Source organism: Jaculus jaculus, chromosome 1, assembly GCF_020740685.1.
Source record: "Jaculus jaculus isolate mJacJac1 chromosome 1, mJacJac1.mat.Y.cur, whole genome shotgun sequence".
Lineage (NCBI taxonomy): Eukaryota > Metazoa > Chordata > Mammalia > Rodentia > Dipodidae > Jaculus > Jaculus jaculus.
The window spans coordinates 128,854,411-128,871,118 of NC_059102.1; the positions used below are offsets into that span (position 1 = coordinate 128,854,411).

The following is a 16,708-nucleotide window of genomic DNA, read 5'->3' on the forward strand; positions in this document are numbered from 1 at the left end:
AGCGACAGACACAGAGAGAAAGACAGATAGAGAGAGACAGAGAGAATGGGTGCGCCAGGGCTTCCAGCCTCTGCAAACGAACTCCAGACGCGTGCACCCCCTTGTGCATCTGGCTAACGTGGGACCTGGGGAACCGAGCCTCGAACCGGGGTCCTTAGGCTTCACAGGCAAGCGCTTAACCGCTATGCCATCTCTCCAGCCCTCTAATTTCTTAATATAGACACTCAAAACTCTAAATTTCCCTTTTAGGACTCCCTTCATTGTGTCCCAAAGGTTTTTATATGTTGTGTTGTCATTATCATTTGACTTCGTGAATTTTTTGGTTTACTTCTTGATTTCTTCATTGACCCATGTGTATTGTTTAGTTTCTATGATTTTGTGTATGCTCTATAGCCTTTCTTGCGATTCATTTGTAGTTTGATTCCATCGTGGCCAGATAGAATGCAAGGAATTATTTCAATTTTCCTGTATTTGTTAAGATTTGCTTTGTGTCCTAATATATGGTCTATTTTAGAGAATGTTCCATGTGCTGCTGCAAAGAATGTATGTTCTGCAGCATTTGGATGAAATGTCCTGTATATATGTTAGGTCCATTTGTTCTATGACCTCATTTAATACAGATGCCTTTTTGCTTATTTTTTGCTGGGACGACCTGTCAGTTGATGAGAATGGGGTGTTGAAGTCACCCACTACCACTGTGTTTGGTGTAATCTGTGACCTAGTTCTAATAGCGCTTGTTTGATGAAGTTGGGAGCCCCCATGCTAGGTGCATGTATGTTTAGGATTGTAATGTCCTCCTGTTGGAGTGTGCCCTTAATATAAAGTGACCTTCCTTATCTTTCCTAACTAATGTTGGACTGATGTCTACCTTGTCAGATATTAGGATAGTGTTGCAGTCAGGTTCGCATTGCTGTTAGAAATCACCCAACCAAGAGCAGCTTCTGGGAAAAAGAGATTTATTTTGGCTTACAGGCTCGAGGGGAAGCTCCACAATGGCAGGGGAAAACGATGGCATGAGCAGAGGGTGGACATCACCCCCTGGCCAATATAAGGTGGACCATAGCAACAGGAGAGTGTGCCAAACACTGGCATGGGGAAACTGGCTATAAAGCCCATAAGCCCGCCCCCAACAATACACTCCCTCCAGGAGGCGTTAATTACAAAATATCCATCAGCTGGGAACCTAGTATTCAGAACACCTAAGTTTATGGGGGACACCTGAATCAAACCACCACATTCCGCCCCTGACCCCCATAAACTGATAATCATACATGATGTAAAATGCAATGCATTCATCTCATTTTAAAAGTCCCCATAGTTTTTATCAATCCCAATGATGTTCATACATCCCCATAGTCCAAGATCTTCTAACTGAGCCATAATACCAAAACATAACCTCAAAAAACCCAGAATGGCACAGAATAAATATTCATACTGCAAAAGATGGCATTGGGCATAGCAAAGAAACATTCAACCAATACAAGATTTAAAACAACCAGGGCAAATATCAAACTCTGTAGCTTCAAGTCCAGCAACTCTAGCCAGTGACAAATCTTCAAGTCTGATAATTCTAACCAGCAACAAGTCTCTGGCATTCCAATTCTGCCCCTCCAGCTAGGCTACTCACAGTCCTGGAAAACTTCATCGGAGCCGGCAGCTCCTCGGCAGCCATCTCATGGTCCCGGCATCTCCACTGGGTCTCCAGTGCAAGCCACGGTTCATCCTCATGGCTCCATGTGGTCTCTATGCAGGCAACCAGCAAACCTGCTTCACACTGCCCATGGCCATTTCCAAAACACAAGACCGTGTTGCAAACTCAATGACCCTCTTTCCAGCATTTTATACTCCACGATACCAGGTAGGGTGCCAATTTGTTAATCCAGGGGGGAATAAAGCAGACTTTGAAGAACAGGACACTCCTTGAGCACCCAGACCCCTTCAAAAGAGCTGACATTCTTCCTGTTGCCCCAGCGCAGGTCAGCTAGCCCAGTCTCAAAGGTTGTTATCTCTCAGTTGCAGCTGAACGGGCAGCAGTTCACCCAAAGATTTTCCTTTCTGTGCCATATCCCTCTGCACACACCAGTTCATTTCTATGCTAAGCAACCCTGCACAACTTCTCAGGACATGAGCACAAGAGCAAGCTTCTCACACAAACTGCTAGCCCAGTCCAGGCACAGCTCTTTCTCACCCTCATAAGCCAAACCTCACAGTCCATAGTTCTTACTGCATTCAGGTTTTAGAGCTCAGACCAGAATAGTCCATTAAGCTGTACTTACAGCACTGCCAGGCACCTCTTAGGCCAAGGTTTCAACTCCTTCCACTTTCCTCTTGAAAATCAGCTACAAAAGGCTGAAGAAACATAGTCAGGTGTCTAGCAGCAACCCCACTCCTGGTACCACTTTACTGTTGCAGTCCGGTTCGCATTGCTGTTAGAAATCACCCAACCAAGAGCAGCTTCTGGGAAAAAGAGATTTATTTTGGCTTACAGGCTCGAGGGGAACCCCACAATGGCAGGGGAAAACGATGGCATGAGCAGAGGGTGGACATCATCCCCTGGCCAATATAAGGTGGACCATAGCAACAGGAGAGTGTGCCAAACACTGGCATGGGAAAACTGGCTATAAAGCCCATAAGCCCACCCCCAACAATACACTCCCTCCAGGAGGCGTTAATTCCCAAATATCCATCAGCTGGGAACCTAGAATTCAGAACACCAAAGTTTATGGGGGACACCTGAATCAAACCACCACAGATAGCAACCCCTGCTTCTTTTCTAGACCCGTTTGCTTGAAACACCGTTTTTCAGCCTTTCACCTTAAGATAGTGTCCATCCTTTGTAGATAGGCGAGCTTCCTAGAGGCAACAAATTGAGGGATCCTGCTTTTTAACCCAGTCTGCCCACCTATGTCTTTTGGTTGGGGCATTGTGGCCACTGATTTTAAGAGATATTATTGAAAGGTGTGTATTTATTTTTGCCTTTTTTTTTTTTTTTTTTGTAGTTCTTCATGTTTTACCTTTGCTCTCTTGTTTTAACTATTGTTTGAGTATTGTTTGTTTTCAGGTTCCTTATATGTGTGCTTTTCTTTCTCTTCAGCATGGAGGATTCTTTCAAGTATTTTCTGTAGAGCTGGTTTTGTCTTCAACTAGTCCTTTAGCCTGCTTTTGTTGTGGAATGTCCTTCTTTCTCCATCTATTTGAATAGATAACTTTCAGGATAAAGTAACCTTGGTTGACAGTTGTTAGTTTTCAGAACTTGGAATACATGACTTCATGCCCTTTTGGCTTTTAAAGTTTTTTATTTCATTAACTGTGTTCTTCATTGCTAGTAATTCTGACTGGTTTTTCTTTATTATTTCTATTTCCTTATTTTTGTCTTGTATTGACCTCTTTATTTCATTAAATTGGTGTCCTGTGTCTTCTTTGATTCCTTTGACTTCCTCTTTGACTTCTTTGAGCATATTTATAATAATTCTTTTGAAATCTGTCTCATGTATTTCTTCTTACACATTCTCACTGGAGCTCATTTGTGATGCATTAATACTTTTTGGTGGATTTATGTTATCTTGAGTTTTGGTGTTTCTTGTATTATAATGTGTATATTTTTACATCTTGGATTAATTTAATGCTTGGATTTTCTATTTAGCTGCAGTATTATTAGATGTATCAATTAGTCTGATGTTATATATCTTCAGGGTAGGAGTTTAAGGTGCTATGTATGGCTCTTAAGACTCAGAGTATCTACAAAAGTGATCCTTGATGTTGGGTTTGCCTGCTATGAGAGTATTCAGGTAGGCTGAGTGGAACAAAATATAGGCAGATTCTAAAATGTAACTAAACAATGTACACTTTCAATGAAAAGCAGCACAGAGTATTTATGCAAGAGTAGATATTATGACAACCAGATTCTCTAACAATATCACTGTCCCTGCAGGTGTGTGGTGCTCCACACCCTTAATATTGTCAATAAGGAGGTTAAGATTTCTGGCCTGTTGAGGGTTCCAAGTTAGCTTTTGACCATGTGAGACCCTTCCCTAGTGTACAACAGAAGAGGAAACAAAGCTACTATAAATCAAGAAGCAACAAATAACAGGCCCAAAAGATGGCTTATTTAAGAATGGCAAATCCAACCATCCATCAGATTTAACATATAATTTATTCTGATATGAAAGGTGCAGTTAACACTTCTGGTTGAGGCCTGTATACCAGGCTTATTAGGCGGGTACTGACCTACCGTAATCCTAGTTACCTTTTGGGATGATTTTGGTCTCATGTATGCTATGCTCCTGCTTGGGTCCCTCTTTTCTTTGGTGCACTGTGGGTTCAAGTAGGCTGGCTCAGCCACTGGATTGATGCTCTGGTCGCCAGTGTTGGGTGCTGTGATCTCCCTTTCTCTGGTCTCTGATGCTTGCTGGCACTTGGGGCCTGTGGTGGGGGCGGGGAGGCTGTGGATGGTGGTGGTTCTAGTTCTCCTGCTGGCCCTTGTGATTTGCTCCTCTGTTGTTTGCTTCAATTCTCCACCTTTTTTGAGTTTGTGAAGAGCCCCTATGTGAGTGGAAAATGCCCTCACCTGGATGTATGTAAATCTGACTTTATATACCTTCAGGGGGCGGGGGTGGGGGGGTGAGTAGACTGCAACCACACAGTGGTAAGAATATCCTGAGGCATAGTCCTCTGAAACCCCACAGGGTTGGCAGTCTGATTTAGTGGTGTTCTCTGTAGCCTTTCCATTTCTGTTTTAATTGATCACTGTTGTTAGTCACCATCAATTTGGGGCTGTTTGTCAGGCTAGCAGTGTTCAAGTCATCACATCCCATGCAATTTCTCCTGGCTGTGGCAAATGTAGAAGAGGTGGCAATTTAATGGTGGGCAGTTGGCTAACTTGTTCAGTCAATGGATTGGTAGGAGGATCACTGTGAGTTCGAGGCCACCCTGAGAGTGCATAGTAAATTCCAGGTCAGCCTGGTTTAGAGCAAGACCCTACCTCAAAAAAAAAGCAAAAAGTAAGGGCAGCTTAAGTTAAAGGAGGGGGGATATAGGGAGGGGGGGCCTGTAAATTTAAGGGACTTTTTAAAATATTTTATTTTTATTTATATATTTATTTGACAGAGAAAGAGGGAGGGGGAGAGAGAGAGAATGGGCATGCCAGGTCCTCCAGCCATTGCAAATGAACGCCAGATATATCCTCCCCCTTGTGCATCTGGCTAATGTGTGTCCTGGGGAAACGAACCTGGGTCCTTTGGCTTTGCAGGCAAGTGCTGTAACCAATAAGCCATCAACAGCCCAAGATACTTTTTTTTTTTTTTTTTTTAATGTCCAAGCCCACTCTTCTTACCCAAAGAGCAGTGGGGGTCTTCTCTCTGAGGTCTATGAGTTTCCTGAAAATGGGATTCTGACTTGGTTTCCAGTACTAGATAGAGTTCTGTCTCACTGAGCAGGCCTCATGTCCAATCAGAGTACATTTGGTTACCCATAGTGTTTGTGTGCCACTGTTACACACATGTGTACTTCTTGACCACCTGTTTGATTTCATAGTCTGTAGTATCTCCTGCTTAGTCATGCTATTGGTGACTTTTCCTCCAGCGGCTCCCATAGGGCTTTCCAGCGCTATGAGGGGTAGCCAGTTGGGAGCTAGTTCCCTCCCACCCCTCTGATAGGGTCTTATTATAGCCCAGGCTGAAACTCACTCTGTAGTTGTAAACTGGCCTCAAACTAACACTGATCATCCTCCTACCTCTGTTTCCCTAGTGCTGGGATTAAAGGTGTGCACCACCATACTTGGAAAATTTATTCTTCAAGGTCTTATTATTCCAGGGTGACATAAAACTTACTGTATAGCTGAGGATGACCTTTGAACTTCTGATTTTTCTGATTGCACCTCCTGGGTGCTAGGATTACAGTCATGTGTCACCACACACCATTTATGCAGTACTGGTGATCAAGTTCAGTGTTTGATGCATTTTGGATAAGCAGTATACTCCAGTCCCAATCTATGATAATCTTAAACAAAATACTTGTTGTAGGTTCCTAGTTTATTTTGCCTTCTTTTGGGAAATAATTGATAACATTAAATAGAACATGAAAAGTATTAAATGAATTGTAATTTTCTTGTTCTTGTTTCAGTTGACGTTTCCATACCAATTCATGATCATTGTGCTGATTTTTTTTTTTATTGAGATCCTAGTATATGTTTAAAAATACAGGACATTTTATGCACACCTTTCATCCCAGCACTTAGGAAGCAGAGATAGGATTGCTGTGAGTTTGAGGTCAACCTAAGACTACATAATGTCTTCCAGGTTAGCCTGGGATAGAGAAAGACCCTACCTCAAACAACAATAATAGCCAGGCATGGTGGCACACACACATATTTATTTATTTTTGCTTTTTCAAGGTACGGTCTTCCTCTAGCTCAGGCTGACCCGGAATTCACTCTGTAGTCTCAGGGTGGCCTCAAACTCACAGAAATCCTCCTACCTCTGCCTCCCAAGTGCTGGGATTAAAGATGTGCGCCACCATATCTGGTTTGGCACACACCTTTAATCCTAGCACTTGGGAGACAGAGGTAGTAGGATTTCCGTGACTTGGAAGTTACCCTAAGACTACTACATAGTGAATTATTCCAGGTCATTCTGGGCTAGAGTGAGGCCCTTCCTTAAAAAACCATAAAAACAAATAAACAAAAGAGAAAACAAAACAGCACTAAACATTTAGTTTTAATTTTATTTTCATGTATGTATGGGCATGAACTTCTTGCTGCTATAAACAAATGCCAGACAGTTGTGCCACTTTTTCTAGTTTATGTGGGTAGTTTGGGAATTGAACCCAGGCTTGCTGGCTTTGCATGCAAGTACCTTTAACCACTGAACCATGTTACCAACTCCCCTGCTAAGCATTTTTTTTTTAAATATATTTTTTTTATTTATTTGAGAAAGATTAAGAAGGGGGGGGGGGAGAGAGAGAGAGAATGGACATGCCAGGGCATCCAGCCACTGCAAACAAACTCCAGACGCACGCACCCACTTGTGCTTTAGGCTTACATGGGTCCTGGAGAATTGAAGTGGGCTCCTTTGGCTTTGCAGGCAAATGCCTTAACCGGTAAGCCATCTTTCCATCCCCCCCCCCAAGCATTTTATTTTATTTTATTTTTGGTTTTTTGAGGTAGAGTTTCACTGTAGCCCAGGCTGACCTGGAATTCACTCTGTATTCTCAGGGTGGCCTTGAACTCATGGCGATCCTCCTACCTCTGCCTCCCGAGTACTGGGATTAAAGGCGTGCGCCACCACACCTGCCTCCCCCAAGCATTTTAAATCAGTATCTCTATAGTCCTATTGCAAATCGGTGTGATAGATGCTGTTATTTCCATTTTCTTAATTTTTAAAAATATTTATATATTTGAAAGAGGGAGGGGGAGAGAATATGGACATGCCAGGGCCTCTAGCCACTGCAAACAAATTCCAGATGTATGTGCCACCTTGTGTATCTGGCTTGTGTGGGCACTGGGGAGCCTGGGTCCTTAGGCTTCGCAGACAAGTGCCTTAACCATTAAGCCATCTCTGGCCCAGTGTGGTCTCCATTTTTATATTACAGTGATGAAATGGAAACTCAGGGAGTATATAGTGGCAAAATGTTAAATTTATGATTTAGGCCCAAACTGACTATTTATTTATTTTTGTGGCAGGGTCTCACTTTAGTACAGGCTGAGAACTTTCTCTGTAAAACAGGTGAGGCATGGTGGCACATGCCTTTAATCCGAGCACTTGAGAAGGCAAAGGTAGGAGAATGGCTGTGAGTTTGGAACTACATAGTGAATTCCAGTTCAGCCTGGGCTACAGTGAAAAGACAAAAGAATAACAAACAAAAAAGAACTCCTCTGTAGTCTCAGGCTGGCCTCAACTCACTGAGATCCTCTTACCTCAGCCTCTGAGTACTGAAACTAAAGGTATGTGCCAGTGTACCTGGCTCCAAATTGATTTTTGAGTTTGGGCAAGGGTGATTAGAAAATTGAACCCAGGCAAGCATTCTACTCCCGAGTTACTTCCTAGTCTGTTCCCCTCCTTCCGTTATATTTGTTGTTTTATACTTAGAGTTATCTTATTTTATTATCGTTACTTATTATTATTTTATATTATCTCAATACTAATCTTTTGTCTTATGTTTTCTCTTTAGGTTTCTGTCAGGGTGAATTGGCCGAGCTCGATCCAGGCACTAGTAAGTTCTAAATGTTACACAATGTTTGTTGGTAAGAAAATGATATGTATACACACTTAGAAATGTGTAACTTGGAGTGTCTGTGATAATCCTTATTTCATTCTCCAGTTTTATTTAACTTTATTGGAATGGCATTGCCTTTTCTGGTTGGGCTTTTTCTTTTCTAATATTGTTCAGTGATCAAATCTATCCATTTCATAGAAAATGGTTTGTGGAAAGTTTCCACCTAACAGTTCACTGCTTTGATCCCATCCTGTAACAGCAGCCACAGAACATTGTACTTTGATTTATACATATACTCAAAACCACTTTTCTAAATTATTTACTAGCTTTCTCAGTTTAATTTAAAAAATTATATTGGGGGGGAGGAGAGATGCCTCAGTGGTTAAGGTGCTTACCTGTAAAGCCTAATGATCCTGCTGCTATTTCCCAGTACCCATGTAATGCCAGATTCACAAGGTGGTACACACCTGTAGTTCATTTGCAGTTGCTGGAGGCCCAGGCGTGCCCATTCTGCTCTGTATCTGCCTCTTTCTCAAATAAATAAAATTTTAAAAATTATATTAGGTACTGTTACTATGACAGAATTACTGATAAAAGCAACTTAAGGGAGGTTTAGTTACTTATTTGCACTTGTTTATATGTATGTTCATTTATGTATGAGTGGGTGGATATACTACATATTACATATGTGTGTATGCATACGAAGGCCAAAGGTTAATATCAGATGTCTCTCCTTTTTTTTCTGTTTATTTTTATTTATTTATTTTAGAGTGAAAGAGAAAGAGGCAGTTAGAGAGAGAATGGGCGCATCAGGGCCTCTGGCCACTGCAAACCAACTCCAGATGCATGCACCACCTTGTGCACCTGGCTTATGTGGGTCCTGGCGAATCAAGCCTTGAACTGGGGTCCTTAGGCTTCACAGGCAAGCGCTTAACTGCTAAGCCATCTCTGCAGCCCTCAGGTGTATCTTTTTATCATTTTTCTACCATATTTTTGAAACAAGGCCTCACTAAACTGAGAGCTCAATGATTTAGCTAGTCAGCAAGCAGTAGGAATTCTGTCCCTGCCTTCCCAGTGCTGGGATTATAGGTATGCAACACCATGCTTGTCATTTTACATGCGTACTTGGGTCCTCATGATTGCATGGCAAACACTTTATTCATTGAGCCATCTCCCCAGCTTTTTTTTTTTTTTTTTTTTTTTTTTTTTTAGGTTACGACTTCATTTTATTTGACTAAGTCCTTGCTTAGAAATCTAAAACTTAGCATTTTGTACCTATATAAAAATAACATTCCATTTTATGAGTTTCTAGTAATGAATTATGAAGAAAAGCAGCAGTCTATATTCCTAATGGTCTTCCTGGAATTTACAGTCTTTGCCTAGAGAGACACACACAGAACATAGTATGTACTTTAAGCATGTTTCATTCTTTTCTATCCCTTGTGGTCACATAAGCAACAGGTAATAAACAAGGTAATAATTAATGGATAGTAAGGGAAAAATTGTCATTTTTTTTCATGTAACATCGCATTTTCTAGGCATGGGAATGCAGGCCTGAAAAACAAGCATTTAGAGACACTGAGGCAGGAGTTTCTTGAGTTTAAGTCCAGCTAGTTACACAGTAAGACCTTGTCTCAAAAAATCAAAAATACATATAATAAAAAAAAGAAATATGGCATACCTCATGGTTCTATGAATACAGTAAAACTAGATATCTAGTTTTAGTTTGGGGGGAAGGGATGCTAGAGATTGAAACCAGAACCTCAAGCATGCTAGGAAAGCATGCTACCACTGGGCCACATCTCCAGCCTCAATTTTAGTTTTGTAGCCACAAATGGTTGGCATCTGTTTTCCTTAATAGTTATTGCTCGAGTAGGTCCAACATGAGTCCATATGTAGCCCTGTCTGGTCTGGTGGGGACTATAGGAAAGAGTAATGACCTTGGCTTGAAATACTCAGAAGGTGCATGACAAACAAATTCCAAGTATTCCATCTTCCTTGGAAGATCTTCCTCTGGCCCACTTGTCCATGGAACCATGATTGGGGATATATTTGTCCCCACAGCCGTCAGGGATGATCCACTTCTTAGCTACGAGATCTTCAAATTCATTTGACCTTGGCTCGGCTCAGTGCTTCAATCATATGCTCTTTATTCTGCAGCCTGGTGCAGATGGACATCATAACCTGGCCTGGCTACTGTGCACTGGGACTTCTCAAAAGCACTCTGCATACCTATCTGAAGCCTAGATTGGGAATAGCAGAGGTCAGCAATATAGGGCAACCTGTACAGGCAACAGGTTATGAATACTACTGAGGAGGCTGCTGTTTGCAGCCATTGCACACCTGGCCATCATGAGGAAAGGAACCTGGTTGGCTTAATTGGCTGCAGCTCCCCAGCTTTTAAAAAATTATTTATTTGAGAGAGGGAGAGAATGGGCATGCTGGGGCCTCTAAGCCACTGCAAATAAACTGCAGACACATGTGCTGCCATGTGCATCTGGCTTACGTTGGCATTGGGGAATTGAACCTTGGTCCTGAGGCTTTGCAGGCAAGTGCCCTAACCACTAAGCAGTCTCTCCAGCCCCTCCTCAGCTTTTGAAGGCTTTATTATTCTTCACAGTTTGAGGTCCAGGCTCATTATGATAGGGAAGGCATGGCTAGAGTTACTTCACCTATGGCAGCAGTAATGTGAGGTAGCTGGTCACATTGTGTCTGCAACCTAGATTCAGACAGATGAGTACTTGCTGCTCAGCTCACATTCTCCTCTTTTTCTCTTTCTTTCTCCCCCCCCCCCCCAGGTAGGGTCTCCCTGTGGCCCAGGATGACCTAGAATTTACTATGTCATCTCAGGCTGGGCTTGAACTTTCAGTGTTCCTCCCAAGTGCTGGGATTAAAGGTGTGTGCCACCACACCTAGCTTCACTTTCTCCTTATTCAGTCTGGGACTATAGTCCCTAGAATGGTATTCCCCACATTCAGTGTCCATCTTTCTACCTCAATTAAACCTCTCCAGATACTCCCTCAAAGAGACTCCTACAGGTTTGTCACCTCAGTGATCACAAACCCTGTCAAATTGCCAATCAAGATCAACCATTACAGAACTTTTCCCATCTGCCTGACTGTGTCTGCCTTTTTGGTTTCTTAAGACACTGTCTCATGTAGCCCAGGCTGGCCTCAAACTTGATACGTAGCTAAAGATGACCTCAGACTCCTGCCTCCACCTCCTAAGTACTGGGATTACAGGTGTCACCACCACACACAGCTTTATGTTTCATTTAGAAATTTATAATTGGTAACATTTATGTCAGTTTAATCTGTAAAACATTTGCATCTACTTTTTTTTTTTTTTTGAGAGAGACAGAGGGAAAGAGAATGGGTATGCCAGGGCCTTTAGCAGCTGTAAACAAACTCCAGATACATGTGCCATCTTGTGTATCCAACTTTCACGGGTCCCGTGGCTTTGCAGGCAAACACCTTAACCACTAAGCCATCTCTCCAGCCCTGTATCTACTTTTTTTAAGGTTAGTGTATAAGAGTGACCAAATCTGAAACAAGTATGGTGGTGCACACCTTTAATCCCAGCACTCAGGAGGCAAAGGTAGGTGGATTGCCATGAGTTTAAGGGCACCCTGAGACTACATAGTGAATTCCAGGTCAGCCTAAGCTAGAGCCAGTCCCTACTTTGAAAAGCAAAACCAAACAAACAATTTAAAAAAAAAAGAAAAAAGTGTTTACAAGGCAGTTTAGTGAGCATAATATATGCATTTGGCCAGATAACAGCAGGCATTACTCTGCTAGGGCTCATGACTTCCCCTGCCATAGGCTTTTGACTAGGTTTTCAGTACCAGGCATGAATGCCCTCCCATGGAGTGGGTCTCCAGTCCAATTAGAGAGTAGTTTTCCCCCACAACTGACATGGCACAGTTGCACCTGTTGGCTCATTTGGCCTGGCTGGCCTATCTTAAGGTTTGCATTGTTTGATTTTGATCTCCACTGATGACTTCTCTTTCCCATAGGGCTGCATGCAATGTAGCTTTTTCCAGCTTTCTGTCAGCTATTACACTGGGAGGAGGCTTTCAGCTTAGCTCCATCTTGATCCATCCCTCCCTCCCTCCCTCTCTCCCTTCCTTTCTTTCTTTCTGTCCCTCAAGGTAGGTCCTTGCTCTCTAGCCCAGTCTGACTTGGAATTCACTTTGTACTCTCAAGGTGGCCTTGAAATCACAGCAATCCACCTATCTCTGCCTCCTGAGTGCTGGGATTAAAGGCCACCTTGTGCTTGATTTCACAATGACCTTGCAGCCCAAGCATATGGAATCTTAAGAAGTAGGGTCTTACCTTCTATTTCTGGTGGGAATCCAAGAGCCTTGTTAGTGGCCTATAATGTTTTGGGGTCATCTATAATGTTTTGCACCTCCCTGGCCAACAAGTCACTAGAAGGTATCATGTCCCTGGCATTGAAATTTTTCTATTGACAATCTATGACTTTTGAGTCATAAAAATGTAGGTCTAAAAAAAGTAGATTTCCATACAGCTTATTCGTAACATTTAAATTTTTTTAAAAATTTATTTCTTTATTTATTTGAGAGTGACAGACACAGAAGGAGACAGATAGAGGGAGAGAGAGAGAATGGGCGCGCCAGGGCTTCCAGCCTCTGCAAACGAACTCCAGACGCGAACTCCAGACGCGTGCGTCTGCTTGTGCATCTGGCTAACGTGGGACCTGGGGAACCGAGCCTCGAACCGGGGTCCTTAGGCTTCACAGGCAAGCGCTTAACCACTAAGCCATCTCTCCAGCCCGTAACATTTAAATTTTGACTAATCCTTCTCCCACCCTTCCTTTACTCAGTCCCTTCCCCTGACCTAATTTATTAATTGTGAGACAAAATGAGTCTCTGATGTTTATCAAATACCAGGGTGTGGTGGTGCATGCCTTTAATCCAGCATGTAGAAGGCCATTGTAGGAGGATCACTGTGATTTCGAGACCACCCTGAGACTACATAGTGAATTCTAGGTCAGCTTGGGCTAAAGCAAGACCTTGCCTTGACAAACGAAAAAATAAAGGGGTGGGGAGATCTGGAGAGGTGACTCAGTGATTAAGGGACCTGCCTGCAAAGCTTAATGATCCTGGTTTGACTTTCCAGTAAGCCAGATACACAGGTGGTACATGTGCCTGCAGTTGGTATGCATCAGCTGGAGGCCTTGGAATGCTCATATTCTCTCTCTCTCAAATAAAAAAAAAATTTAAAAATAAACAAAAACCAGGGAATTGCAGTTGCTTTCTGAAAGTCAAGATTGAGAATCAGTTTTGTATTATGCCTGTATTCTGAGTATATTAGTCTCTGCATGTAAATACACTGTTCTCTGTCATTCTTACAGGAACAGAAAAAAGGAAAAGGCAAGTTCAGTTATTTTCTTTAGCTGTGGTCCTTTCAGAGTATTTTTTATCCCTATTTTTTTTTTTTTTTTTTTTTTAGGTAGGGTTTCATGATAGTCCAGGATGACCTAGAATTCACTATGTAGTCTTAGGATGACCTCGAACTCATGGCTATCCTCCTACCTCTGCCTCCTGAGTGCTGAGATTAAAGGCATGCGCCACCACACCTGGCTTCTCCCCATTTTTAAAAAAAAATTTTTTTTTGTTTATTTTATTTATTTATTTGAGAGCTATAGACAGAGAAAGAGGCGCAGAGAGAGAGAGAGAGAGAGAGAGAGAGAGAGAGAGAGAGAGAGAATGAGTGAGAGTGCCAGGGTTTCTAGCCACTGCAGACAAACTCCAGATGCATGCACCCACTTGTGCATCTGGCTAACGTGGGTCCTGGGGAATCAAGCCTCGAACCAGGGTCCTTAGGCTTCACAGGCAAGCACTTAATCACTGCGCCATCTCTCCAGCACTTCTCCCCATTTTTTATCAACAATTTCCATAATTATAGACAATAAACCATGATAAAAAACGTAATTCTCTCTCCTCCCCCACTTTCTCCTTCACAAATCTACTCTCCATCATATCCCCTCCCCCTCTCAAGTAGTCTCTCTTTTATTTTGATATCATCTTTCTCTCCTATTAAGAGGGTCTTGTGTAGATAGTGCTAGGTGCGCTGTGAGGTCATGGATATCCAGGCCATTTTGTGTCTGAAAGATTGCATTGTAAGCAGTCCTATCCTTCCTTTGGCTCTTACATTCTTTCACTACCTCTTCTGCAGTGCACCCTGAACCTTGGAAAGTTTGATAGTTGTTTTAGTGCTGAGCACTCAGCTGTTACTTCTTCACACTATGGTGCCTTCATCCCAGAAGTCACCATCTGAAAAGATAAGCTTCTCTGACCAAAAGTGAGAGTAACATTAATATATGGGTATAAACATTAAGAGAAGTTCTTACCAGGGAGTTTGGTGAGCATAATACATGCATTTAGCCAGACAACAGCAGGTGTTACACCCCTGGAGCTCATGACTACCTCTGTCATAGGTGTTTCAGTACCAAATATGTGTTCCCTCCTGTGGAATGGGCCTCCAGTCCAATTAGTGAGCAGTTGTTTTCCCCCATAACAGACATGCCACTATTGCACCTGTTGGCGCATTTGACCTGGCTGGCCAAACTTAAGGTCTGTAGTTCCTACTGTTGTTTATCTCCACTGATGACTTCTCTTTCTCCCATAGGGCTGTATGCAGCATGGCTTTTTCCAGCTTTCTGTCATCTGGTCTACAGGGAGGAGGTTTTCAGCCCAAGCATGTGGATTTACTAGAAGAATTTTTCAATACTAATGAGATACCTAGATATCCTGCAGTCTTTCATACAACTTTTAATAAAACATACCAAGTAGTTGAAAACTCAGTTTAAGCACTGTGCATTTTTTCTTTGCTTCAGGAACAGTTTGAGGTCTCAGGGTTGTACAAATGATGAAATATATAGCTTTTGCCCTTAACAATAATTGAAAATATTTAGAAGGACAGTTTTCAAACCTTGAATATAGCTGTAGTATCCAGGTTTATTCTGCTTTTTTGTATTCAATAACATGAGTGTAGCTCATTCCATTTGCTCAATTAACCTGCTTTCTGGACTAAGCAGACTAAACTTTAACAGTTTTTCATTGAATCCCTAGTTAAACATAATTTACAGAGCATTTCTATAAAATAAACATAAGTTTTATATATCATTTTAGAGTGGGAGACACCAAAAATTTATTCAAAAATTGTAGTGTATTTGGCAGCATTCTCAGTAATTCTGTGAAGTTAGTACTTTTTTTTTTATTGACAACTTCCATGATTGTAAACAATATCCCATGGTAATTCCCCCCCACTCCCCCCCCCCATATTCCCCTTTGGAAGTTAGTACTTTCTTTGTCTTTGAAAATACATATGAATCTGATTATTATAATAGTAAATAGGCAAAATTAAAATGTTGTTGTCTTTATCTGTACCAGTCTTGGCATTCCAGTGTGCACACTTATCCCTTTCAAGTTACAGGAAGCCTTAAGACTGAGATGGGCTCTGTGAGTTGTATTAAGTTTTTAATTTTCATTTTAAAATTTTTTTTTTTTTTTTTTTTTTTTTTTTTAGGTAGAGTCTTGCTCTAGCCCAGGCTGATCTGGAATTCACTATGTAGTTTCAGGGTGGCCTTGAACTCATAGCCATCCTCCTATCTCTGCCTCCCGAATGCTGGGACTAAAGGTGTGCACCTTTAGTCTGGAAAATTTATTTTTTATTTTTTATTGAGACAGGATCTCACTCTGTAACCCAAGCTGGCCTTGAACTCAAGACAATTTTCCTGCCTGAGACTCCTGAGTGCTGAGCCATTGGTGTGTGCCACCAGGCCTATCTTAATTATGACTTTTGGTAACTGCAAATTCTGTGGAATCTGACTGGAATGAATAACATCATTTGTGTGGATGCCTTGTAGAATAGAGAATAATAGGGATTTCTCTTCATTGTGTCATTGGACTTTAGAGGTCCTAATGTTCTCCCACCACCAAATTCCTGGTAAGGAAAGCTTGTGCACACTTGCTTAGTTTGTAACAGGAAATACCTTTGTAGCTCATTTCCAGTTGTGTTTGGCAGTGGTTGTAAACCATAGATTTGGGAAGAGAGGTGAGATGTGTTGAGGAAAGATGGACTTTCTCCAGTTCAGATGCCCCTCCCTTTTTAAAATTTATTCTGTAGTAGAGCAGATGGGCAGGGGCAGCCATGCTTCAAATATGAGCTGCTGCTCACATTCTAGCTCCTTCCTTCAGTCCTGGGCTTGCTGGAGTCCAATGTTACAGCACAGGTTCAGGCTAAGTTCATTTCTACTAGAAGTGGAGTCCCTACACTGTGCCCATTAGCATAAGCTAGGGACAAGGGCAGTCAAAGGTCATGAGAAGTTCAAAACAGCATAACCTTTTTGTGCTTCTCTTTCCAGAGTACCCCAGTCTGCTTTGCTCTGAGTTTTTTCCTAAGCTATCATGTTTACCGTGTAGTTGTAAAACTCAAGAGAACAAGAACTGTCTTGATACAAGGGAAGTTAG

The 16,708-nt window shown here is 42.0% G+C and overlaps 1 protein-coding gene and 1 non-coding gene across 2 annotated transcripts in view; one reads left to right on the forward strand and one right to left on the reverse strand.

The window, feature by feature from the left end:
* Window positions 1-16,708, forward strand: part of Nr6a1 (nuclear receptor subfamily 6 group A member 1) — a 300,000-nt gene that overhangs the window by 34,092 nt on the left and 249,200 nt on the right. Inside the window, exon 2 of the mRNA XM_004662796.2 lies at window positions 8,167-8,208. Within this exon, the coding sequence (XP_004662853.2) occupies window positions 8,167-8,208 (42 nt within the window). The remainder of the gene's footprint in view (window positions 1-8,166; window positions 8,209-16,708) is intronic.
* Window positions 10,471-10,600, reverse strand: LOC123457791. The gene has a single exon (XR_006635160.1). It is a non-coding gene; the product is annotated as a small nucleolar RNA SNORA70 (small nucleolar RNA).